Source organism: Athene cunicularia (assembly GCF_003259725.1).
Source record: "Athene cunicularia isolate RWA chromosome 1 unlocalized genomic scaffold, athCun1 chr1_part2, whole genome shotgun sequence".
Taxonomy (NCBI): Eukaryota; Metazoa; Chordata; class Aves; order Strigiformes; family Strigidae; genus Athene; species Athene cunicularia.
The window spans coordinates 3022118-3045482 of NW_020799092.1; the positions used below are offsets into that span (position 1 = coordinate 3022118).

Below are 23365 nucleotides of genomic sequence, written 5' to 3' on the forward strand. Positions count from 1 at the left end.
CCCGGCTCCCACCAATCGGATGCTCCGCTGAGCGGGGGACGCCTCGCGCGTGAGGCGGGCTGGCAGCGTCCCGGGAGCCATGGAGCAGGATCGTGGGGAGGTGAGCGGAGACGTGCTGTGGCTCTTGCGGGGCTGGCCGCAGGGTGCTGGGGAAATCCCTGGGACACTGGGCTGGGCCGCCCGCTGCCCTGAGGCCCGGGCTGTTTTAGCGGGTAACGGCTGCGGTGTGGTACGGGGGGTAGCGGCTGGCCAGGAGGGGGCGAGGAGCGCTGGGCCGCCTTCTCCCGGCCGTCGTGTAGTGGTGGTGCCCGCTGTGGCTGCCAGCCCCGCTTCCGCGCTGCCGGGGTCGGGCTAGTGCTGGAGGGTCTGATGGGTCTGATTCGGGTCTCTGCGTCCCCCTTGTCTCTCTAAGCAAGCTGTGAGTGGTGCCGTCCTTGCTTGTCAGCCCTGGGAACTTGTAGCATGTCCCAGGTTTCATTCGCGTTTTGTGGAAGAGTAACAAGCCAAAGATAATCACTTCCTACGAGGAAGGAAGGCGTACCTGCCAGATAACGGTGAGAAAGATGAATGTGCTTTTTTTTTTGAGGAGTTCAGGATTTCAGATGTCAGGAGTGCTGTCTGAAGATGTGGATCTGCAGGAGACCCAACTCTGTCTTCAGGGAACAACCTGGGTACCTTGGGTCTGTTTTGTGTGAAAGCCAGGGAGGATGTGAGGCAGAAGTGAGTGGTCTGACTTTCCTGTTCATAAGTCTATAATAATACCCAGGAGCCAGGAATCAGAGGGAATTTAGCACTAGAAGATGATGGACTTGCTGCTGATCTTTTGTTGTTGCCTGCTTGGATGAACAGTTGTATCCTGGTGCCTCGTGTGGCTCTTCCAGTCTACCTGTCTGTTCCATCACTCCCGGTGCTGATGATGACTCCTTGCTGCTCTTTCATGAGTTGCTAACACATTTTCCCAGCTTCTTTTGCACTTAACTGGAGCTCAGTTTAAGATTTTTTTTTCTAGTCTGAGAAAGAGTCACTGGACTTCTGTACTCTTTCTTCAGTCACTGCCTCTCTGCAATCTTGCTGTAACAGCAAGTACTGAAGAGGTAGTGTGGATTTTAGTTGTGGAGACATCTGGCTGTAGGCAAAAGCTTTTAACAAATGTTGTTCTGTCATCCTGCTGATGCAGCTTCTGAACAGAGGTCAGCTCTGGACTATGGAGTTGCCAAAGAACATGAACTTTCTCCAGAGTTGAGTTTGTCCTGCTGACATCCAGGCTGTACTGGTCTTGTGAGCTGTGGTGGCCAGAGTGTACAGCTTTACACTCTGTGCTAGAAGTTTGCAGTGACTTTAATGTTGATGGTGTCTGCATTGCTGTGCTGTACAACTATATTGGGAGAGACAGTGCCTGGGAAGATGCAGTCTCCTCTGTCTTCATCAGCATGGCAGTGTAGTTCCCTGTATTATTTCCAAATTCCTCCAGATTTTTTGTATGTGCTGCAGCTCTGTGTCTTGTCTGTTTTCTCTTGGGTAGCAGAATGCAGCCTGTGAAATATTTGTAAAGAGACCTGTTGTGGTGGTAATAGCTTCCCTGCTAGGGATTCACTCCTGCCTTTAGGGTTGTTATGTGGACTCATTCTCACCCCAAGGCCTCTGCCTGGTCCAAGAGGCCCCCGCTGGCAATGAAGGCAGTTTTATTGTGGAGTGTGGTATAAGATGTCTGTTTCAAAGCAGCCTGTCTCTTTTTTTCAGTCAGTGTCTACCTTGTGCCACAAAACTTCATCGTTGGAGCGGATGGAGGAGGAAGGCGAGGAGGAGGAGGATGAATTGGACATCTTTGGGGGTTATGACAGCTTCCGAGGCTACAACAGCAGCATGGGCAGTGACAGCAGCTCCTGTCTGGATGAATCTAGTGATGATGAGGTGGCAGACCGGGAGGCTGGAGAGCTTCCAACCTCTCCTGTGCACCAACTGTCCACAGGCCGACTCACAGAGGACAGTGGCTCCGAGCCAGGTACTGCACTGCCTGCATGTTCTACCTAAAACACGTGTACAATGGAAAGAACAAGGGCTGGGGGAGCTGAAGGGTGTATGGTCTTTGATTATGCTTGGGAGCACCAGTGAACTGAGAGTGCATTTTCTGGGTTACATGGGAGAACTGCTGTTTGTAAAGAGGGTTACTTGGGCTAATTTCTGTCCTTGTAGTGCATCAACCCTGCCAACTGCTTACATTTTTGTGCCTTTCTTCTCTCAGCTGTCTGCGAGATGTGTGGGATTGTGGGTACAAGGGAGGCTTTCTTCTCCAAGACCAAACGTTTCTGCAGTGTCTCCTGCTCCAGAAGCTACTCCTCAAACTCCAAGAAGGCCAGCATCCTGGCCAGACTGCAGGTGAATCAAAACCCTTCCTTCTTCCCAGGGAATGGAGCAGGATATGCCTGTGCACAGGGGTGGGTGGTTGCTCTGTAATTAAAAATCAGACTGCCATTACCAGTGGTTTATTCTTCCTGCCTGAAGTCCCCAGAGAACACATGCCAGATGAAAGGTGGTGCTCCCTAGAAGCTGAGGAAGGGCACCTTGATATATTGCCTGCTGTTTCTTCTTGTTCCTGTGAGCATTAGTAAAAGTTGTAGTAACCTGAAAATCGCCCAAAGAAGAGAAGCATGCCCTGCTAGCCAGTTGCAGGGACTGGCTTTCTTTCCAGTGCCACTCATGTTCCTAATGTTCCTTCTTTTGTAGGGGAAGCCACCAACAAAGAAAGCTAAAGTTCTGCACAAGGCAGCCTGGTCGGCCAAGATCGGGGCCTTCCTCCATTCGCAGGGTACAGGGCAGCTGGCAGATGGGACACTGACAGGCCAAGATGGTGAGTGTAGGTGAGGTGTGAGGAGGTGCAGCTGCTGGATCCACAGCAGCTGGGGACACCTGAAGGGCTGTAATCTCTACAGTCCTCTTTTTCACCTATGGTACTGAAACAAGGTGTGTGGATTGCTCTGATACAGGCTGGCAGGACAGAGGGCATGACAGCTGGTGCTAATGAAGCCCTGATGTGTTCCTACTCATTCACTATTGCAGCCTTATCCTCATTTCTCATGCAACTTGACCTGGAGTGTAACCTCTGTAGTCACAGTCACATGAGGTGCTGACTTTTGCTGGCAAAACTAACTTAAATGTGTCCTGCTGCTCCCAGCCATTTGCTGCCCCATTGCCTGTGGGGAGTTATACTTAACCCGAGTCACTCACTGATCACCCTGAGGAACAACCAGTCACTGCAGCTGAAGGAGTAGCAAGCTGGAGTTCAGGCAAAAGTGAGCCCCAGCAGGTTTGATCCCTGCGAAGACTGACACGAGTAGAGTTGTAGCCTTGGATCAGGCAGGACTGTGGGATTAATATCTCAGTGCTTCACTCTGATTTTCTCAGCACCCTCTGGGGAAGCAGGTGCTGCTGATATGACCCTGCAGTGTCGCTGCTGAGAAGCAAAGCTGCTAAGTGGTTGACAGGATACATTCTTCACTCTCTGTGGAGTGCTTGAGCCCTGGGCTGGATTTGACCCCTTTTCTTGCCCCTCCTGCCCCCACCTCTTCAAAAGCAAGTGACAGCAAGGGTTGATTAATGATATATTGTGCCTCTGGTGGGGGCTGATTCCCGTGCACTCGTAGAATCTAGTTCCCCAACAGGGAAAGTACAGTGGAATGCAGAGTCCCTGTGTGCTGGGACAGAGGGCTCTGTCCCAGAGCAGGTCACAATGTGGCTACAAGATGTAGTCCGGAGGTAATTGATACTCTGTGCCTTTTCTATAATCTCACCTGATTATCTGCTCTCATGTCTGCTTATAGCACTTGTCCTGGGCTTTGACTGGGGAAAGTACCTGCAAGAGCATGGTTTCAAGGCAGCTCCTGTCAGCTGCTTCAAACACGTGAGTTCTTTGCTGTGCCTCACAGTGTGCACAGGGCATATCTTATGTACGGGGCCATGTACTCCTGTGACAAGTGGTGGGGAGACGCCTGGGGAGCTGGCTATTGAGCCTAGCTGATGCAAGGAAAGAAGCTGGGGCTTCTCACAGCTAAGAATGGGAGTCCCACAGAGGGACCAGGAGTTTTGGGGGAGGAAGCAGAGAGGTCCTTGATAAAAGCGCTGCTGATGTTGATGGCCCAGTGCTGGCTGGGGACAGAATTAGTCATGACTGGGGTGGGGACAGCAGAAACCTCCTGGTTGCTTTTGCAGTTTTTGTTGGTGAGCACAACCCAGGGTGGTGTACAGGGAGGAACTCAGCTTATGTGGGCCTGGCAGTAGCTGACCCTCCAGCCTGCCTGGTTCCTATCATGATTTGCAGTCCATGTGGTAGCCAAGGCAGATGGGTGGAAAAATGGCAATATGGCAATTCTTAGGTATTATAGCATGCCCAGCATCTCTGTATATTAAAACTCATTCGATATGTTCCTTTTGAGTTGTGGTCTGTGATAACACTAACCATATTTTATTTTTCTTGAGGAGGACATGGCAATTTGATGGTTAGGGATTTTGATACCTTAGAGGAATGAGAGCAGCTACTTTGGGATAATAGGACAGCTGGCAGTGAAATACTTGTGTTGCTCTGCAGTGTTCTGCCTTTTGGGGTCCTCTGTGAACACCCCAGTGAGATACTGGGACAGTTCAGTTGCATTTCAAGCTGTTGGTGTATATATATATATATATATATATAGGAAGGGTAAGGCATGCAAACCTGGGCCTAAGGTGAAAGTGTAATTGCCTAAAACATATCTCTGAAAGTTAGAACAAGAGCCTGAGCTCTAACTGCCACTCTAACTGTCAACATCCCTCTCCCAACATGGCTGCCTCAATCCTTCAGGTGCCACTCTTTGATCAGTGGGATGATGTGGTGAAAGGTATGAAAGTGGAAGTGCTGAATGGTGATGCCGTGCTCCCCAGCCGTGTGTACTGGATTGCATCCGTCATCCAGACTGTAGGTATGTCTCCAATGTAATTCCTGACAGCTGGGGATGGCTAACCTCTGAGGGAAGCATTAGAGAGCCAAGTCAAGCAAAGCATCAGCTCTTTGGAGCTCTGCAACTGCTGAAAGATTTTTGGAACAGGAAATACGGTGTAGGGGTGGGAGGAAACCAGTATCTGTTCCTCTTCTGGTTGCGGGGCTCTTTGCGAGGATGGTTCTGCCTTCAGAATGGCTGGAGAAGCTCTGATCATTTATGCAGAAGTCTGAAGGCCATGCTGTAGGGACTAAGCCTTTGGTGCCTGACAGGGGAGAGGATAAATTCTTGGTCTCTAATGCCTTTCTCTGTTGTCTGCTCTATCCTGACAGGGTACAGAGCCCTCCTGCGATATGAGGGCTTTGAGAATGATGCTGGCCATGACTTCTGGTGCAATTTGGGCACAGTGGATATTCACCCCATTGGCTGGTGTGCCATCAACAGCAAAATCTTGGTACCACCGCAAAGTGAGTGTGGGGCAAGAGGAGCCTTGGTTTATGCCTAGCACAGTGGGACAGGTGGTCCCACTGCATGTAGGATCACAGCTCAATTTGTGCTCTGAGTTACAAAGAATGGTTAATTCATTGGCTTCAGGAAGCTGGAGACTGCTTGGACTGCTCCTTCTGCATCTCCCCTGTAGTTGATCCTGGGGGTGCTGGATGCAGAGCTGGTCTCAGACCTATAGACAGAGGCTAATGCAGGTGGCTGTTCCTCCTTCTGACCCACATGGGGGCTAGGCTTAACTTGTGGGGGAACTTTTTGTTCCTACATCTTGGACAGTGTCTCTGGGGAGTGCAGTGGCTCCAGTCCCTTCTCAGCTAGCAGTTCAGAGACAGATGCCAGTTTAGCAGAATTCTGGCAAGCTGAGATTTGCTTGGTATGGCTCACATGGTTTTGCTGTAATACCACTTCCACATCTAGATCAGTGGAGTTGGGTGTCTGTGTGGCCTAGGCTGTTCTGTAATGTTGATCCCTTGCAGCCAGTTGTGTGGACAAGCTTGCAGAACAGGGTCTACCTGAGAGCAGGTACAGGATCTGAATGTGAAAAAGACCTTTTAATGCAAATGGACTCTCAGAGAGAAAGAAAGGTGTAGTGTGGTGGTGTAATTCCTGCGCTTTTTCCCTGTGTGTATATAGCTATCCATGCCAAGTACACTGACTGGAGAAGTTACCTCATGAAAAAACTGGTGGGAGCCAGGACCATCCCTGTGGATTTCCACATCAAGGTAAATGTGGAAGGCTGTCATTTTAGGTGTGGAAATGAAGCAGAAGCCAAGAAATGTGCGTGCAACACGTCTCTTCTGGTTCTGATCTGTGCAACTTCTATGTGCCTGCTTGAAATCTGGGCAGGGCAGGGGCAGTGAGTGCTTCCCCATGCTCCTAAGATACTTGTCATGGTGCTGTGGATAATGGCAGTCTCCATACTCTGTCAGCACAACTGTTTCTCCTTTGGGTCATAGATGGGCTTTAAAAGCTGTTGTCGTATAGTCTGCTGGAAAATACTGGGTGTGAGGTTTGCCCTTTTGTGGAAGGGAGAGGCCACTCCAACCTGGCCTTTCTCTGCCCTGTTGTCAGGGAATGGCTCTGAGAGTCAAAAACCTTTGCCTAAGTGTTGGTAGCACAACAGCTTGCAGGGAGTGAGAGTTTCATGTAGCCTGCCCTGAGGTTAGACCTTGCTGGGGAAAAGAGGCTCTTCTGTGGCTGGCAGCTTTGGGAACTACAGATAAGAAAGATGGTCCCAGAGAATGCAGGCTGAAATGCAGGTGATGGGTTTTTCTGTGTGTAAGGTAATTGGTGACACTGAGCTGGAGGCCTTGATGTAGTTGGTGTTTCCCTTGTTGCTTCTCAGAAAGGTGAGAGCATGTTCATAGCTGCTTTCTCCTGGGCCACAACTTGTAGCTGAAAGCTCATGCCATGGAAGGGAAGTGGTAGAGGGACATACGTGGTGTCAGTATCTTTCTCCCCTCTGCATCTCCATTCCCACCTAATGATCAGGAAGTGGAAAGGGAAGACCTTACCTTAAATGTTCTTCTGGATTCAGGTATAGGCTGATTCGGGTGTCTGAGTCTGTTTTGAGCTGTGGTTCCTACTTGCTGCACAGCATTCTGGGATCACAGTGCCAAAATGTCAGGTGTTCTATAAACACCTCTGGGTATTTGCAGATGAGTAGGGCTAGGCTGTATCAGCAAACTGACGGTCTCAAAAAAAAAAAAACAACCCACCAAACCCAAAAACCAAAAACCCAACCAAACCACAACCCCAACAACAAACAAAAACCCCTCAAACAGAAGGCAGCCAGTGACTCTTTATGTGCCTGTGCCTTTGGGTCAGTCTGTAGAGAAACTGTCATTGGAGGTGGAGTTGGCAGATCATGTTGCTCAACCTCTGATCAGAGTAAAAAGGTAAAAATAAGTGCCTAACTTCTATTAAAGTCAACTGAAAATCCTGTTCCCCTTTGGGAAGCTACACCTCTAACTGCTTCCAGCCTTGAAACCCTTACAGTCTCTTTCATGCCTGAAAAAGGTGTAAAGTTCCTCACTCAGTTCTTGGTGAACAGAAGTGACATCTGTTTCTTGCACTCGGAACATTCACACAAAATGCTGGCTGAGCAAACTGCTGGACTGGAGTGGGGGTAGCTCTTATGGAGTCCCAGGACAGGGGAGACTTAGGGTGCATGTGTCCAACTGTGCTGTCAAGCACGGGGTTGGCAGCTCCCTGTCCCCCTGCTGAACCCATTACCATGCATCCCTTCTCAGAGGTGTCTCCCAGCCAGACTTGGGCAGTGCAGGGGGTTGGCCAGCATGTCTGTGGGGAAAGCTATTCTCTGAAGTGTTTGGAGAAGAAAAACACTAAGTGCGATTGATCTCATCTCTTCTGTTGGTTGTTGCCAGATGGCAGAGAGCATGAAGTACCCGTTCCGGCAGGGCATGCGCGTGGAGGTTGTGGATAAGAACCATGTGTCCCGGACACGCATGGCAGTGGTGGACACTGTGATTGGGGGCAGACTGAGACTCCTCTATGAGGATGGCTACAGCGATGATGACTTCTGGTGCCACATGTGGAGTCCCCTCATCCATCCTGTAGGCTGGTCACGGAGAGTGGGCCACAGCATGAAGAAGACGGGTAGGGATCAGGCTGCCACAGGCATCTTCTGATTTGCTATGAACTTCTTGGACCCTGCTGTTTACACCGATCCTGACATGCTGAGAGCCAGGCAGTTGCCCCAGGATCTGACAGATGAAGTCGACATAGTCACGTGTCTGCTATTTTTTCCCCTGGATAAATAAAAGCCCAGTGATCTGCTGCCACAGGTCAGGACAGGGGAACTGTAGGGTTTCTTACCCGAAGCAGGTAGTCTATCCCTGCAGTGTGAGAATGCAGTTTGCAACATCACAGATATTTATAGTCTTTTTGAGGATCATGATGACTTCTGTAAGACTGGATGCCATCAGGTTATTTTTCTGGACTTTACAGAGAGGAATTGTTGATCAGCTTAGACTGGCACTAAAAAACAAGACTCAGGCCTTGCTGATCATTGTGGTTGTGTCTGCCTTCCTTGCTGCCTCTCCCTGGTAATTATAGCTGTAGGTAGAGGTGTTATCAGTAGTGCTGAGGAAGCTCAGCCATCTGCTTTTTGAGCAGGCCCTACATCACAGTCCATGTTATGAGAAGATGTAGAGGGACTGACCTGTCTTTTTATTACTCTTCTCACGGTCTTTGATCTAGGTCTTTTATAGCAGCTGAGCTCTCACCAGGTGTGCAGGTTTAAGCCTTGCCGGGATCAGAGAGCACGTTGCCGTTGCCCCTCCCCCACCCGCGCCAGTCGAGCTGGGAGTTAAACACAGACCCCGGCTAAAATAACAAGAAATTTAATACAACAGAGTGATAGAACAATCTGAACAACAACAGTATCAATGGTAACAACAATAGACAGCAATAACAGTGAACAAGACAAACGATATACAGAGAAATACCACTAGCTGGTTTATGGAAAGAAAGGTTTCCGCCACTGAGCCCGCCAAAGAGCAAGGTGAAAAGGTTCTGCCCCTGGACCTGACACCAGCGTGGTATGAATAACCCGGCTGGAGATCCCTTCCCCCTCTCTCTCTGCTGGGGAAACCTTGACTCTATCCTAGCTGAACCAGGACACCAGGGAATTAATAACTGCTGTGTTTTCTTACTGCAGTTGCTGCAGGTTTCTTACCTGTCTTTGTTTCTTCTATTCCTCACAGAAGAAAAACGCAGTGACATGGCAAACCATCCCACCTTCCGGAAGATTTACTGTGATGCTGTCCCCTATCTGTTTAAGAAGGTAGGACAAGTCTGCCTTTGTGTGTTGGCCACAGCAGAGGATGCAGTGATACCGCTTCCTTCTTTGGCCATATATGCTGCTGGGTGGGTTGTTGAGATTGGCTCATTTGTCTCTCTTGCAGCTATAGGGCAGTGGAGTGTTTGGGGTGTCAAGGCTGTGGTTGGGCAGGGGCAGGGCAAAATTGGAAAATTAAAGAACTAAAAGACAGTAACGGATTGAGGGACTGAGCTGAAGGTCAAGCAGTTGATTGGAGCTTTGAGTTGGAGAGGAAGGATGATTGCATGGGAGAAACCAGTTCCAACAAGGAGCTGGACCATACTACTAAGGACTGAGGTGAGAAGGAGGCTTGCTTTGCTGTGGAGCAGTGGCTGAGCCTGCTCTCTGACTGACCAGAGCCTTGGCAGGAAGTTGCTGACACAAACACAGCATTGATTTGGCTGCCTCTTTGTATTTCTTGTAATATTTCTTCTATCCCCTCCCAACTTGGGTTGAGCCAAGAAGCTCTAATGCTATTTGCGTTTGGTGTACTTGGTAGGGGGCTGTCCCATACCCCTAAAAGCACATGGTATATCAGAGTCTCCCTTAGGTACGAGCTGTCTATGCTGAAGGTGGATGGTTTGAGGAAGGCATGAAACTGGAGGCCATTGACCCCCTGAATCTGGGCAACATTTGTGTGGCAACTGTTTGCAAGGTAAGTTCAGTGTGTAGAAGTGGGTCTACTATGTACCTGAGATAACCCAGTCTCTCCTCAGGTCTCTGCAAATGAATAAGACCAGGTAGGATGAGGGAGAGGAGAGGGCTGTCAAGAAAGGTAGACAACTGATGTGTGGAGGGAGTTGAGGCCTTACCTCAGAGGTCCAAGAAGCTGATGACACCCACAGTTGTTCATGTGTGCATAAGTGGACAGCATGAAGATGAGGACGCTTGGTCTGCAAGCTAACTGTCCAGTGCTTGTGACTGACAGCTACCCTTCCATCACCCTTAGGCATGCAGTAGGGAAGATTTGTTCTCCGGTTCTTGGCGTGCATAGAGAGGCCTCTATAGTGCTACTTTGAGGAGAGAAAGGAGAGGTGAAGAGTTATGGTGTGACCTCTGTGTGGGGAATGGGGTGTACCTCTATGGGCAGCATTTACTGGTATAGGAAGCTGAGGATGAACATGTCTCCTGCAGCCTCTCTTGATGAGGTGGGGTAATGAGCTCTACTCCCGTGCTAGTATTGGGAAGTAAATTGTTTGGCCGCTTTCCTCAGTGAGGTGGTGTTGCATGTCCTAAAGTATAGCGTCGACTTGGGCTTTTACTGCTCCCTCAAGAAGCTGTTTTCCCTCATAGAACCCAAGCACAGGACTTTGACACTTGGGGTTTGGCAGGGGCATGCTAGGAAAGGTTCTTTGTGTCTGTAAAATATTCCCTTCAGCCATTGCTTGGAAATGTGAAGCAGTTGGGGCAGACATGCCTATCACATTTGGTAGGCACCAATTACCAGTGAGTGACAGGATGGGACAAGTCTTGTTGCTGTAGGAAGTGGCAGGTCTGAAGTTAGTGACCTTCCCTTCTGCCCAGTAATAAATTTGTGACCTGGCCTGTGTAGACAGTCTCTGGGCTGCCAATGAAGTCTGTTTCTGAGGGAGAACAGAGCTCCTGACCGTTTATGGCTGAATCTTTTTCACAAGGCTATTAGTGGTGTTCCCAGTCCTGCAGAAATTGCTGCTTTGGGGATTAGTTTGTGCTGACTAACATACCAGGAGAAGCTACTACCTGCCCTGAAGCATATAACATTGCATTTTACTATCTAGTGGCAATTGTGATCCATCTATGGGGACTCTTGGGGGGGATCCTTTGAGAGGAGAGGTTTTAGAGCAAGTGAAGCTCTACACTCATTCACTTCACTCCCATCTCAGGTCCTCTTGGATGGGTATCTCATGATCAGCATTGATGGAGCCACGTCTGATGATGGCTCTGACTGGTTCTGCTATCATGCCTCCTCGCACGCCATCTTCCCTGTCAACTTCTGTCAGAAGAACAACATTGATCTGACCCCTCCAAAAGGTAAGATTCGGACTCTGCCCTGGGGTACAAACCTGCATGCAGAATCTGCTGGGCGTTGCTTTTCTGAGAGATGTCAGGTTCAGATCAATCAAAATCACAAGGTCCCAATCTGCCTGTTTTTCAGGGAGATAGGGCTGGTTCAGAGAGCCAGTCGATTTGGGCTCTGCCTGTATACTAAGTCTTGGTACTTTCTGGAAAGAAATGACATCTCCAGAGGGCTTTACTGTCATGGTGGTTAGCTCCTGGTGGATCAGTGGGAGAGGAGTACAGTCCTCAAACTGAACAAAAGTCAAAGGTTTGAAAGACAAGAAGGATACGAAAGGATAAGTAGAGCCATTGCTGCATGACTCAGTACTTAAAAGTGGCCAGAGTCACCTCTGTTCTTCTTGTAAGAATGAATCTGAGACCAATGTTTCTGCAAGATCCTGAGAGGCAATCACCATTGGAATGTTTTTACTGCCTCATATGGTCATACCCAAAAAGGCCTGCTCTGAATTTCTGTGTTGCAGCACCTCTGTGCAGTGCTGTTCTGTCTTCCTTTGATGTTCCTGCCGGTGGGAGAAAGACTGGTCTTAGTGGTGTGGTTTGAATATACTTCTTTATGCCTGCTGCTTCTCCTCATCTTTCTCTGTGGTCTGGATATATGACTGACATGGACGATCAGAGTTGCAGCTTCAGTATCTGCCCGCTGGAGGGTGGTGCTGGACTGCCATGGAATCTGTGCACTAGATTTATGGCCAAGATCAGGCTGTACATGGTGGTTCGTGCAATTACTTTGCAATCAGTTGCTATGCTTCTTTCCTACCTATTCTGCCTTTTCCCCCAGCTCATCTATGCAGTGACTGCTTTTTCCCCTCTTACTGTTTCTTCTTGCTGCAGGGCAAGATGCAAAGACCTTCAACTGGGAAAGTTACCTGGAAAAGACTAAAGCAAGACCTGTTCCAGCACGGCTCTTCAACACAGTGAGTGCTGACAGGAAGAAATATGTAGGGATGCTTGCAGTCAGCAAAGAGGAGTACAAGAGCCCTGGCTGTCACAGAACGGTTGAGGTGGAAGGGACCTCTGGAGGTCATCTTGTCCAACACCCCTGCTCAAGTACAGTCACCTATAGCAGGTTGTCCAGGACCGTGTCCGGATGGCTTTTGAATATCTCCATGGATGGAGACTCTACAAGTCCTCTGGGCAATCTGTGCCAGTGCTCAGTTGCCCTTGCAGTAAAAAGTGGCTCTTGATGTTCAGAGGGAACTTCATGTGGTTTAGTTTGTGGCCATTGCCTCTGGTCTTATCCCTGAGCACCACTGAGAAGAGTCTGGCTCCATCTTTCCACCCTCCCTTCAGACATTTATACACATTGATAAGATCCCCCTGAGCCTTCTCTTTTCTGGGCTGAACAGTCCTAGCTCTCTCAGCTTCTTTATATAAAAGATGCTCCAGTCCCCTCATCATCTTCATGCCCCTTTGCTAGACTCTGCCAGTATATCCATGTCTCTCCTGTACTGGGGAGCCCAGAAATGGACGTGGTACTCCAGGTGTGGCCTCATCAGAGCTGAGTAGAGGGGAGGGATCACCTCCCTTGCTCTGCTGGGAATGTTCCTCCTAATGCAGCTCAGGTCATCATTAGCTGACTTTGTCCCAAGGGCATGTGGCTGGCTCATATTCAACTTGGTGTCTACCAGGACCCCTAGGTCCTTTTCTGCCAAGCTGCTTTCCAGCCACTCAGCCCCCAACATAGGCTGGTGCCTGGGGTTGTTCCTTCTCAGGTGCAAGACTTCACATTTCCTTTTGTTGATCTGCATGAGGTACCTGCCAGACCATTTCTCCACCTTGTCAAGGTTCCTCTGGATGGCAGTACAACCCTCTATATATCAGTCTCTCCTCTCAGTTTTGTACCACCAGCAAACGTGCCGAGCTTGACATGGTACTCAACAAAGATGTTGAACAGGATTGGATCCAGTATTAACCCCTGGGGTACACTCCTGATTACTGGCCTTCAGCTAGACGTCATGCCTCTGGGCCAGTCACTCAGCCAGTTTTCAGTCCATCTCACTGTCTCCTCATCCAGCCTATACTTCCATCAGCTTCTCTATGAGGATCTTATAAGAGATATTGTCAAAAGCCTTCCTGAAGTCAGGATAGACAATATCCAGTGTGTACTGGGCTGTCAGTCAGCACTTCTAAGGAGACCTGAAGACACAGGATTATGTACTCTCCAAGTAAAGGCCCTTTTTGGCTAATCAGGACAAGCAGCATCATGCCCTTGTGGATATAATGGTATCTTGGTCCCTCTGAGTGTGACCTGTGATCCTCTAGTGTTTCCAGGAGCTTCAGGTTCCTGGTGGGTTCTGCAGCGCTTACTGCCTGTGGACATCTGGGTGGAGGGGGTCTGCTCTGCATCAGCAACACTGCTGCAGCACCTGGGCCTGTGCTGTGCTTTCTGATTTTCCAGGGCTATCTCAGGCTAACAGGTTTGATCAGGTGTCCCTTAACTGCTGTCTGCTGCTCCTCCTAGGTCAGGATCGTGTTTCCAAAGGCTGGGCTGAGATTCCTTAAGGACACAGCTCACCCCAAATCTGGTCATGTGTGCCCCCTTCTGGTGTCTGCCTGTCTGATTCTGTTGCATGTCTGTAGGTTTGTTCTCTCTCTGCTTGCTTTAAGCTGGAGACAAGCTTGTTCTAGGGTGCTGGTGGCCAGATGTGTGTTTGGACTGGGTGCAATGGCCTCGGGTTTTCTTTTAATTTCTTCTGCACCCAGGACTGCCCAAACCATGGCTTCAAGGCAGGCATGAAGGTGGAAGCAGTGGACCTGATGGAGCCCCGGCTCATCTGCGTGGCCACAGTGAAGCGTGTAGTCCACCGTCTCCTTAGCATCCATTTTGATGGCTGGGACAATGAGTATGACCAGTGGGTGGACTGCGAGTCTCCAGACATTTATCCTGTGGGGTGGTGCGAGCTGACAGGCTACCAGCTTCAACCACCTGTTGTTCCAGGTGAGTGAAGATTTTACTATGGTTTCTAATGCTGGAGGCAAAGGTTTCCTTCCTCCTGCTCTGTGAGTGGCTTCTCCTTTTTTTGAGCCTTGTAGGGAGGAGAAAATTGCCTCCTTGATTTGCACTGGCTACCATAGGTCATCCTCTGCTGCCACACATTCTAACAGCTGGCAGAGGGAGGAATCTGTGGTGGGAGAAAACAGCCCGAGATTGGAGGTTGGCTCTGTTCCCCCACCTGCATACCAACAGAGAATTGCTCCTGATGAAGTCGGGCAGAGTTCCAGGCAGTCCTGTCCCTGCACAGCTCCCTTTTACTAAGCGTACCTACAACCTCAGCCAGGTAGCAAGGGGAGCTCGGCCCCTGCTCCCTTTTCTCATCAATTCACTGACTCTGTCTGTAAAAGGCAAGAGCATCCCTCTCAAGAGTTTATTCCTTCCCTTGTCACAGGGAGGCCACTGCCTCACCTTTGCAGATGTTTTCCTTCTTGTCCCAAGCTATGAATCTTGTTTCTTTACTGCCCCTGCCAAATCTCTACTGGGCCTCTCTTCCCCTATGCTGCCCCAGCCTGCCACCCTGGGCCCTCGCCTGGAAGCACAGGCAGCATCTACGCTAGAGCCTTGCTTTCCCCTCAGCTGGCTGTCTTGGGAAGAGGGCATTGGCTCGGGGGGACGGGTATATCTTGTTTCTCGCTTATGTCACTTCATCCCAGTTACCTACTGGTTATGGGACTTGGCTTTCGTTTCCCTCTCGTCTCCATGACAGAGCCCACAACTCCAGTGAAGGCCAAGGAGGTGCCCAAGAAGAAGAAGAAACCCTATGGAAAGAAGAGTGAGTTATGTTTGATTAGCGCCCTCCCGCTCGCTCGCAGGCTGGGCCCAGTTAGAGGAACTCTGTCCATGTCCTATAAGAGCAGGAGAGAGAGGCCTTGTCTTGTGGATGCCCTCAGTCACCTGTGGGTTTGACAACACAACTTCATCTTTAACTGCCCTATTACCTGAAAGAGCAGAGCTCTGTGTGTGGGAAGGATCTGTTTTGTAGTCTGTTTTCTGTTGGCCAAGGTATAGATGGCACTTGTTTCCAGGAGAGGTTGTGCTGCTTACCCTATTGTGTCCGTGGTCAGAGGGAGATTGTTTGCTGCAGCTGGAGGGTAGCAGGAGAGCAACCCTGCCTGCTTTGTGCTGAGAGAGAGAAGGCCTCAAAATGGCTGAAGAGGCCAGTAGTGGGACTGGACCATGTTATTGTTCCATTTTGTTGTTGTCATCATTGTTGCAGTAGCTGTGGCAAATCATGTGTAGACAGGCAAGAAATTCCTTCCTGGGGGGTGGAGACGAAAGGACATCTAAAGAATATAAAGACGTTCAACCTAAATAAAACGTCATGTAGAAATAAAAACATTAATGCTGCAATGTCATTGCCTATGACTAGACCCAGACAGGTAAGCAAAGCTGACTCCAGACTGATTCCAACAGGACCTGCTCCTTGGAAGTTAAGCATGTGCTGAAGTGCCTTGCCTTTAATGAAGGAGAACACGGAGGAGCATATTTTGAGATGACTATAGAGTTTTTCTTCAGTAGGCCATTTCTGTTAAGTTACCAGTTGGCAGCTAATGACTGTGTAGCTTGCTGGTCAGTTGTGCTGGTCCCTGGCCTGTGGTTTCTCAGTGGAGCAGGGTTTGTGATTTTTCCAGGGAAAAAGAAACACACTTTTCCCCAATGCTCTGTTATCTCTTTGTTAAGGAAAAAGGTTACCTGCCCAAACCCGCAACATCAAGCAGACTGTTAAGAAGCCTACCCTGAAGACCAAACGAGAAGCAAAAGCTGCCAGCAAGGCTTTGCCAGAGCCAGCACCTGATGAGAGTAAGGCAGTGAGTTAATCTACCCAGCAACCACGTGCAACTCTAATACACCCTGCATGCCACTGGCCCCTGCCCCTGAGGCCTGGGCTGCCTCTTGGCTGTTAAGTCATGGGTGCCCACAGGCAGGGAAAGGCAGCACTGTGACAAATGTCCCTCCCCACTCCTCCAGAGACAGAGAGAGAGTGGATGAAAGCCTTTGCCTGCTTCTCCTGGGAAAGTTTACCTCCTGAGAAGGTTTGGTGGCACCAGTACGGGTAGATATCTTGATACTGCTGATGAGCAGGCAGACCCTCAGCAGGTGACTGAGCAGCCTCGTTCTGTGAGGTCAGGAAGGAGAGACAAGATGGACATGTCAGAAGTGTGCTGTCACATCCCAGGCCCCATAAGGCTGCTGCAGCATGTGAACACAGCCCATTTTGATGAGCACCAAGAGGTGTGGTGACCAGAAGACCCATCTGGCAGCTTGGTCACCTGCTAACCCTGGGTGAGGTGCTTTGTGCATGTGGGGCTGGAGCTTCGTGAAGGTCCCTGTTGCTCCTAGAGGTTTCATTTACCCTGTGGGAATCCAGGCAGGTAGAGAATGGACCACACTACCTTTTCCTCCATTGGCCCTAAGAGATGTTGTTCTTGGGAGCAGGCAGCTCAGTGTTGCCAGGGTTTAATCCTGTCCTGATCACTTCTGTGACCATGGTTAGACTTGTGCTGACAAGACAGGGCTAAGGGATCCTCAAGGAGGTGGCTGGGAACTTGGGGCATTTTGAGTGTCTGCATGAGCAGAGCTGCTTCTGGGGTGCTGCACATAGAGCCAAGCAGCACGGGTTAATTTTACTTAAGTATTTTTCCCTCCCTCTTTCTGTCTGTTGCTAGTCATTGCAGTGCAGGTGAAAGAAGAAACCATTGACCCCTCGGTAGAGTTTGGAACCACAGAGCTTCCTGTTCCCATCAGCAGCATTAAGCAGGAGGTCACAGACTGATCCTGGAGTATCCCCCAGCTGCCCACAGCAGCCTGCGCTTCACCTCGTGGCTCTCTGGAGAAGTCCTGAGCAGAGGGAAGCAGAAGACTAAAGACTTCTTTTTTGAGACAGACTGCCCTGCAACATCACAACTCTGCTTTCCTGGTATGCAAGAAAATTTCCCCCAGGCTTGTTATTTTAAGCCCTGGGAGACAGACTCCAGAAAGGCCGCAGGCATGCTGAGGAGCATGACCAGGGTGGCTGCTGGGGTTGTGTGTGCCATGCTTTGAAGGCACCTTTCTGAGAATGAGCTCCCAATGGGGAAGGAGGCTGCCAGAGCACGAAGGGGTAGTTTGGGTTCTCGGCTGTGGTTGGAGATGGCGAGCTGCAGTCTGAGATGATGTGTGCAGGTCACATGTGTCAGGAAATTGTTTGCCCTTGTAGGACATTGGTTCCATGCTCCCTGGTCTAGGCCCTGCAACCCCCAAGAAAGTCAGGACAGGAAGGGTGAAAAGTGAAAAAAACAAAATGGGGTGATGATGCCTCTTAAGGGAGCAAGAGACCTTATTGAGTGTCATCACTTCCTGCTTCTGAACCCAGAACTACAGAGGAGTTTGAATTTTTAATTTTTTAGGAGTCCTACTGTAAATTTGATTTATGATCTGTACCCTAAAGCCCTGTGAATTAAACTTGAAGAAGCCAAAAGCTTGTGAATTGCTTTCTGGGTCACCATACCAGGGTTAGCCAAGACAGGGAGGAGAAGAGAACTGTAAGTGGATAGGTGGAAGTAAACAGTGTTTTGGGGTGGTTTGGGTTTGGGGTTTTCTTTTGAGGCATACAACAGGGTTTTTTTGGGCACTCGCCACTACCTACTTGCCAGTTCTGCATAAGGGTTGAGTATCACAAGAGCACATTAGATAAGGCAGGGGATGTCATTTCCTGGTTTAGGGCAAAACTGTAACATTCCTCTCTTTCCCCAGACTGGCCATCAAAGTTCAGGACAGAAATCAGAAAGGTCAGTATGGCAACAGTAATGAGAAACAGTTTAAATCTGTAACAGGTTCCTGTGAACTTTCTGCAGGTGAGGAAGTGCCCAGCCTGTCCGTGCCACTGCAGGGCCTGCCCAGCTGTAGGGCAAGTGCCTTGTCAAACCCTATGGGGAAATGGTGGCTGCCCACGACACTGCCTTGGCCATAAAATGGCTGCCTTGGCCATGCTTCCCCACAAGCTTCAAAGCAAAAGCTTCTGATGCCAAAATAGTTCCTGCTTCATGATGAAAAAAAAAAAAAAAGTTGGCAAACTGTCTGGAAAACATGGGACAGAGACTGGGAGTAATTAACAGAGTCGTCTTCTTTTTCTCTTCTGAAGAAGCAAATGAAGCCTTTAAGAGGAAAGGGAGGAAAGGGCAGTGGGGGAGCAATGAAACAAGTGGAAAAAGTGGAGGGGATCTGTGTCAAACCGGGTGGGAGAGCTGTGCCATCCCAGTCCATCCTTAATTGACGCCCTGGGAGGGCCCTGGGCTCCTGAGGAAACTGTGATGGAGTAAATGAGGGGTGTGGGATTTTCACTGAAGGTGTGTAACAGGCTTTCCTGCTCACCTGCCTGTGGCTGCTTGCCTGGCATGGCAGCTCTGCCTATCTCCAGCTTGCAATAGATGTCTTAATGCAGGAGAATCTCATTTCAGAGCAAAGCCATTCATTGCATTTCTCCTTTCCCCTCCCTTGTGGGCTGCCGCCTTTCCCCAGCCTTGCCAAACAGCTGGACTTGTAGGGCCACCTGTCTTTTTAGGATGATAATTTCCAAACACCTTTGATGTTCTTCTTCCTGTTTCTTTTCTATAACAGTTCTGTGCCCCACGTGGTCCTTTAATGGCTAGAAGTGGTTATTTTTAAAGCCTTCTCAATTTGAACCAACTTCTGACTTTAAAATGGGACCTGGGGGTCCCATCCTGGGCTGTCATAGGGAATAGGTTGGGCACATCACTTATGATGGGATCACTTATGGGATCAGTGATCCCATTCCACCAGTTGGACCACTGATCAAATATTTTGCAAGAAATAAAAAGGTTTTGATCTACTTATGTTTTAATTGTGAGGAGTTGTTGGGAATTCAGACAATGTGTTCACTGATGATAATTTTTAAGTTTTCTGCTCTAAGACTTGAGCCAGTGCAAGATCTTGGGCTGAAAGCACAGTGCTCTTAAAAACAAAACCAAACTTATAGATTCCAGCTTTTCCACATGGCTGGAAGGAGCCTTGGGAAGATAAATCAAGTATTTGGCTTGGTTGTTTGAGTCATCAAAGTATGCTGCAAACACTAGGAAGCTTTTTGTACCAGTTCTTTCCAGGGTCCTGTAAAAAAAAGCCCTGCATCTTTGACAAATCGGCATTGCTTCAGTGGCACCAGGCTCTCTCCTTTGCACCTTGTGCAAGATGCATGTCACCACAGTGGGGACTGGTCTAGAACTGCTCTCACCAGACTGTAGGTACAGCCCTCTGACATCCTGCACACATTTCCTAAGCTCTGCTCTTCTTGAAGCCTCTGGCTGGTGATTTGCCTGATCTCTTTTTCTTCGTGGGCTTGCTCGCAGCCTTGATCTTGTCAGGATGGGCTCCCCCAGCCTTGCCTCGGCCCCAGCCAGGGCAGGTTTGGAAAGTGGTGGAAAGCTTCACCTTCAGGCCCAAGGCTTCTGCAGGGGACCCACAGGTGGCCCCTACACGGAGGTTGAGTTTGTCGATCCACCTGGAAACATGGCAGGAGATCAGGAAAAGGAACAGGAAGGGGCAAAGGAAGAGGCAAAACTCGGCCTGTGAGTGGGTGTGGGTCACTTTAAAGCCAGGCCAGGTTGCTCAGGGTCTCACGTGGGTGACTCTTGACTATCTGAGTATCTCCCTACCCCAGCACGTGGTTGCTCTCCCTACACCAGGAAAGCCCAGGCTGTTTCCATCCTTGCACATAGGCACATGCTCCATCTTGCCACTGTGGGAGAAGACCCAAAATGGCCAGTGTGCTGTGGGCTTCTGCCTCTGGCATGGCAAGGTCACCGGGGCTGTTTCCGCCTCACAGCACTCACCTGCGCAGAGGAAGAAGCTGGCAGTCGCACTGGAATGGCACATCCCTCAGGTTGAGGATCTCCAGCCCTGTGAAGTTGCTCATGTCAGGGATGTTGCTCATTTTGTTACTCTCCAGGTAGAGGCTTCTGATCTTGGGACCAAGGCCAGCAAAGGCACCGGGGGAAATCTGCAATGAAGGTAGGGTGTGTCAGGGGCATCTGGATGCGGGCAGAGATTTGCTCCCCTGCCCCTACACTGCTTATCAGCCCGGGGAGCTGAGACAGCCTGTCCTGAAGCTGGCAGCCCCATGGAAGAGCTGTTCTAAGCAGCAGCACATGTGCTAGGGGACTGTTAATTAACTCAGCCAGTTCTGGCCACATTTTGGACTCACTAGACCCTGCTCAGTCTTCCTAGAAGGAAGGTGACCCACAGGAGGTCTTAGAGTGATCTCTGGGTGCTGTTAAAGGTGGATGGTCCTTATGAGAGTGGTACTAACACTGCTTTCTTTAGAGGCTGGAGGAATTTAGGGTAATGGTGGTGAAGAGTCCTGCAGGACAGCTTGTAATAAGAGCAGGAGAAATAAGACAGTGGCCATGGGAAGAGGGTGATTTGGGGAATGGTCTGGACCCCTCTGAAACTGGGTGTGCTTAAGGTCTGGAGGGAGTGAGGCTGTCCTGGGGGAGCTGGAGGAAGGATTAGAGCAAGACAAAGCTCCAGCTGAGCCCAAAGCAGCCTCTCCTCCCAGCCAGGCTAGGGAGCATCTCCTAAAGCCTTTGGGAGTTCAGGACATCTGTTTGGATGTCCCTATTAGGGGCCACCAGCCCTGGGCCCTGGAATGAGATGGGATCTATGGCTGTGCCCTGTGGTGCTCCTGACCCCCATGGGTCCCCAGCCACACACACCTGCTCCAGGCCCATGTTGTCCAGGTAGAGGTGCTGCAGGCTGGAGGCCACCGGCAGGAAGGCGCCTTCCCCCACGTGCTTTATGGGGTTTCGGGACAGCTTCAGCTCACTCAGGGAGGGCAGGCCCTGCAGGGCCGCTGTGGGCACCTCCACCAGGTAGTTTCCCTCCAGGTGCAGCTTCTCCAGCATCTTGGCAGGAGCTAGGGCTGTGGGGGCGACAGACCTGATGGCATTCCCAGCAAGATAGAGCCAGCGCAGCACCCCAGCCCCGGCCAGGTCACCCTCCGCCAGCTCCTCAATGGTGTTGTGCTGCAGGTGGAGGGAGATGAGGTTGGGCAGAATCTGGAAGGCATCTGTGGGCAGGCGGGTGAAGGTGTTGCGGTCCAGGTCAAGGTAGGCCAGCCGTGGGGCCCCCTGGAAGGCAGTGGCAGCCAAAGTGGAGAGGCAGTTGTCAGTGAGGTAGAGGTAGACCAGACTGTCCAGCCCCTGCAGCGCCCCGGAGCGCAGTGTCCTGATGCTGCATCTCTGGAGGTGGAGGGACACCAGCTCCTTCAAGCCAGGGAAGGCACCTGGTGGCACTGTCCTGAAGGTGTTCTGACGCAGGTCAAGGAGGCGGGTGTCCCTAGGAAAGCCTTGGGGGATTTTCTGTAGGGCCTTGTTCTTGCAGGACCCATGGTGGATATCGGGGGAACAGGTGCATCCCTGGGGGCATTGCCCACTGCCAGCAGCTCTCGGCTGTTGTGATGGTGTGGTGGGGCTGGGGGGTGGCCGAGGGTGACTGCATCTCATCTCTTGGGGCCTCAGGGAGTCAAGGGGCCGGCCACGGAGGGCAGGGGGTGCAGCACAGGCCCCCTCCACCTGCACCCATGCCCTCACCAGCCAGTCGTGGAAGGGGCGCAGAAGGCAGGAGCAGAGCAGGGGGTTCCCAGTCAGGCTGACCCTCACCAGTCCCCTGACGCCAGCGAGGGGTGGCAGCCCCTGCAGCTGGTTTTCACGGAGGTCCAGTGTGCGCAGCTGAGGGCTGTGGGCAAAGGCGTTGGGTGCCATGTCCTGGAGGGAGGCGTGGTCCAGGAAGAGGTGCTTCAGGGAGGCCATGGCCAGGGCCTCCTCAGCCACATAGGTGATGGGGTTGTGGCCCAGGTCCAGGCGGGTGGCCTCATCCAGCCTGGCCAGGGCCTCCCCAGGCAGTGCCTGCAGCTCATTGTGGTCTAGGCTCAGCCTGCGCAGGGCAGGCAGCGTGGCGAAGGCCTCGCTGCCCAGCACATGGAGAGCATTGCGGGACAGCCGGAGCCACCTGAGGGCCTGCAGACCCTGGAAGACCATGTCTGGGAGGTAAACCAAAGCATTTGCCCTCAGGTCAAGGATAGTGAGGGACCCCAGATGGCTGAAAGCACCTGGCTGGATCTCCTCAATGCGGTTCCCCTCCAGGATGAGCTGCTGGAGGGAAGACAGCCCGTCCAGGGACTCCTGGTAGAGGAGGGTTATGCCATTGGAGGCCAGGTTGAGGTATACCAGCCTCCCCAGCCCGCGGAAAGCTCCTTCCTCCAGCCTCTCCACCTTGCAGCGCTGCAGGTCCAAGTGTGTGAGGTACGGGGTGGCAAGGAAGGCTCCCACTGGGATGACTGTGAAGCTGTTGCCACGAAGGTCCAGTTTTTTGGTGAGCTGTTGCACCCACAAATAAAACACTGCGTTACCCCAGGGCTGCCATCCCCACCTCCCCTTCCCTCTGTCTCCTGCCCATCCCTTCACCCACCTGTGGGATGGTGCCAGGGATGGCTGTCAGGTTCCCATTGAGGCAGAGGACGTGGGCATGGAGGTTGTCACAAATGCAGGGTGCAGGGCAGCGGGCAGCAGCCGTCCCCCCTGGAGCCAGGGTCACCGTGAGCAGGAGGAGCCCCCAGGACAGCCTCATGGTGCGGGAAACCTGCAGCTGCGGAGAGACAGCAGTGAGGCCAGGAGCGGGGCCAAGCTCCTGTGTGTCCCCAAACAGCATCACCTACCAGCAGCAGGTGCTGGGGGGGTGCTGTGACCTAGTGAGGCAGGTCTCACTGTCTCTTGCTCTCACACCATGATTTTGCAAGTTATAAATGAGGAAGAGAACAGAAGAAGGAGAAATGAAATATTTAGAATGAAAAGTCACAGATAGCAAGCCTCTGTTTGGAAACAGCTTTTACCTGAGTTAGCTAAATTCCCCGAGGGACAGCTGGGAGCACCTATGAGGGGCTTGGCAGGAACATGGGAGCACTCATGGGGAGCTGGCTTGGAGCACACTACCTCCCCCCTGTCTCTT

The 23365-nt window shown here is 51.0% G+C and overlaps 2 protein-coding genes across 7 annotated transcripts; one reads left to right on the plus strand and one right to left on the minus strand.

Annotated features, from left to right (window-relative positions):
* The first annotated feature begins 11 nt into the window (after positions 1-11).
* L3MBTL2 (L3MBTL2, polycomb repressive complex 1 subunit) lies at positions 12-17847 on the plus strand. 4 transcript variants are annotated; one of them, XM_026868356.1, is made up of 18 exons: positions 43-100; positions 595-720; positions 1741-2002; positions 2243-2376; positions 2725-2848; positions 3819-3898; positions 4832-4949; positions 5300-5434; positions 6105-6193; positions 7859-8090; positions 9200-9279; positions 9866-9970; positions 11178-11325; positions 12205-12287; positions 14077-14311; positions 15075-15140; positions 16049-16168; positions 17035-17847. In XM_026868356.1, exons 1-18 carry the CDS (start codon positions 80-82, stop codon positions 17139-17141), a joined length of 2265 nt encoding a protein of 754 aa, XP_026724157.1. In that variant the 5' UTR covers positions 43-79; the 3' UTR covers positions 17142-17847. The 4 variants fall into 4 exon arrangements, with proteins under 4 accessions (XP_026724160.1, XP_026724157.1, XP_026724159.1 ...); XM_026868358.1 differs by having other exon boundaries at positions 16049-16176; positions 17035-17165; XM_026868359.1 differs by lacking the exon at positions 595-720 and having other exon boundaries at positions 12-100.
* Positions 17848-19186: 1339 nt separating this feature from the next.
* Positions 19187-23143, minus strand: CHADL (chondroadherin like). 3 transcript variants are annotated; one of them, XM_026841138.1, is made up of 6 exons: positions 23076-23143; positions 22829-23005; positions 21076-22737; positions 20194-20360; positions 19596-19862; positions 19187-19471 (listed from the first exon to the last, which is right to left on the minus strand). In XM_026841138.1, exons 2-5 carry the CDS (start codon positions 22985-22987, stop codon positions 19637-19639), a joined length of 2214 nt encoding a protein of 737 aa, XP_026696939.1. In that variant the 5' UTR covers positions 22988-23005; positions 23076-23143; the 3' UTR covers positions 19187-19471; positions 19596-19636. The 3 variants fall into 3 exon arrangements, with proteins under 3 accessions (XP_026696939.1, XP_026696938.1, XP_026696940.1); XM_026841139.1 differs by lacking the exon at positions 19187-19471 and adding an exon at positions 19982-20099 and having other exon boundaries at positions 19761-19862; XM_026841137.1 differs by having other exon boundaries at positions 19187-19862.
* Between the last annotated feature and the right edge of the window lie 222 nt (positions 23144-23365).

Excerpts from the sequence above, each read along its gene's own strand:
- CHADL (XM_026841138.1), bottom strand. The coding sequence starts at position 22,987 with ATGAGGCTGTCCTGGGGGCTCCTCCTGCTCACGGTGACCCTGGCTCCA. Across the intron at positions 22,738-22,828 it reads TCCCTGGCACCATCCCACAG|CTCACCAAAAAACTGGACCT; the intron begins GTGGGTGAAGGG and ends TGGGTGCAACAG. Across the intron at positions 19,863-20,193 it reads CAGCTTCTTCCTCTGCGCAG|GTGGATCGACAAACTCAACC; the intron begins GTGAGTGCTGTG and ends CCATGTTTCCAG.
- L3MBTL2 (XM_026868356.1), top strand. The coding sequence starts at position 80 with ATGGAGCAGGATCGTGGGGAG. Across the intron at positions 3,899-4,831 it reads CTGTCAGCTGCTTCAAACAC|GTGCCACTCTTTGATCAGTG; the intron begins GTGAGTTCTTTG and ends TCAATCCTTCAG. Across the intron at positions 6,194-7,858 it reads CTGTGGATTTCCACATCAAG|ATGGCAGAGAGCATGAAGTA; the intron begins GTAAATGTGGAA and ends GGTTGTTGCCAG.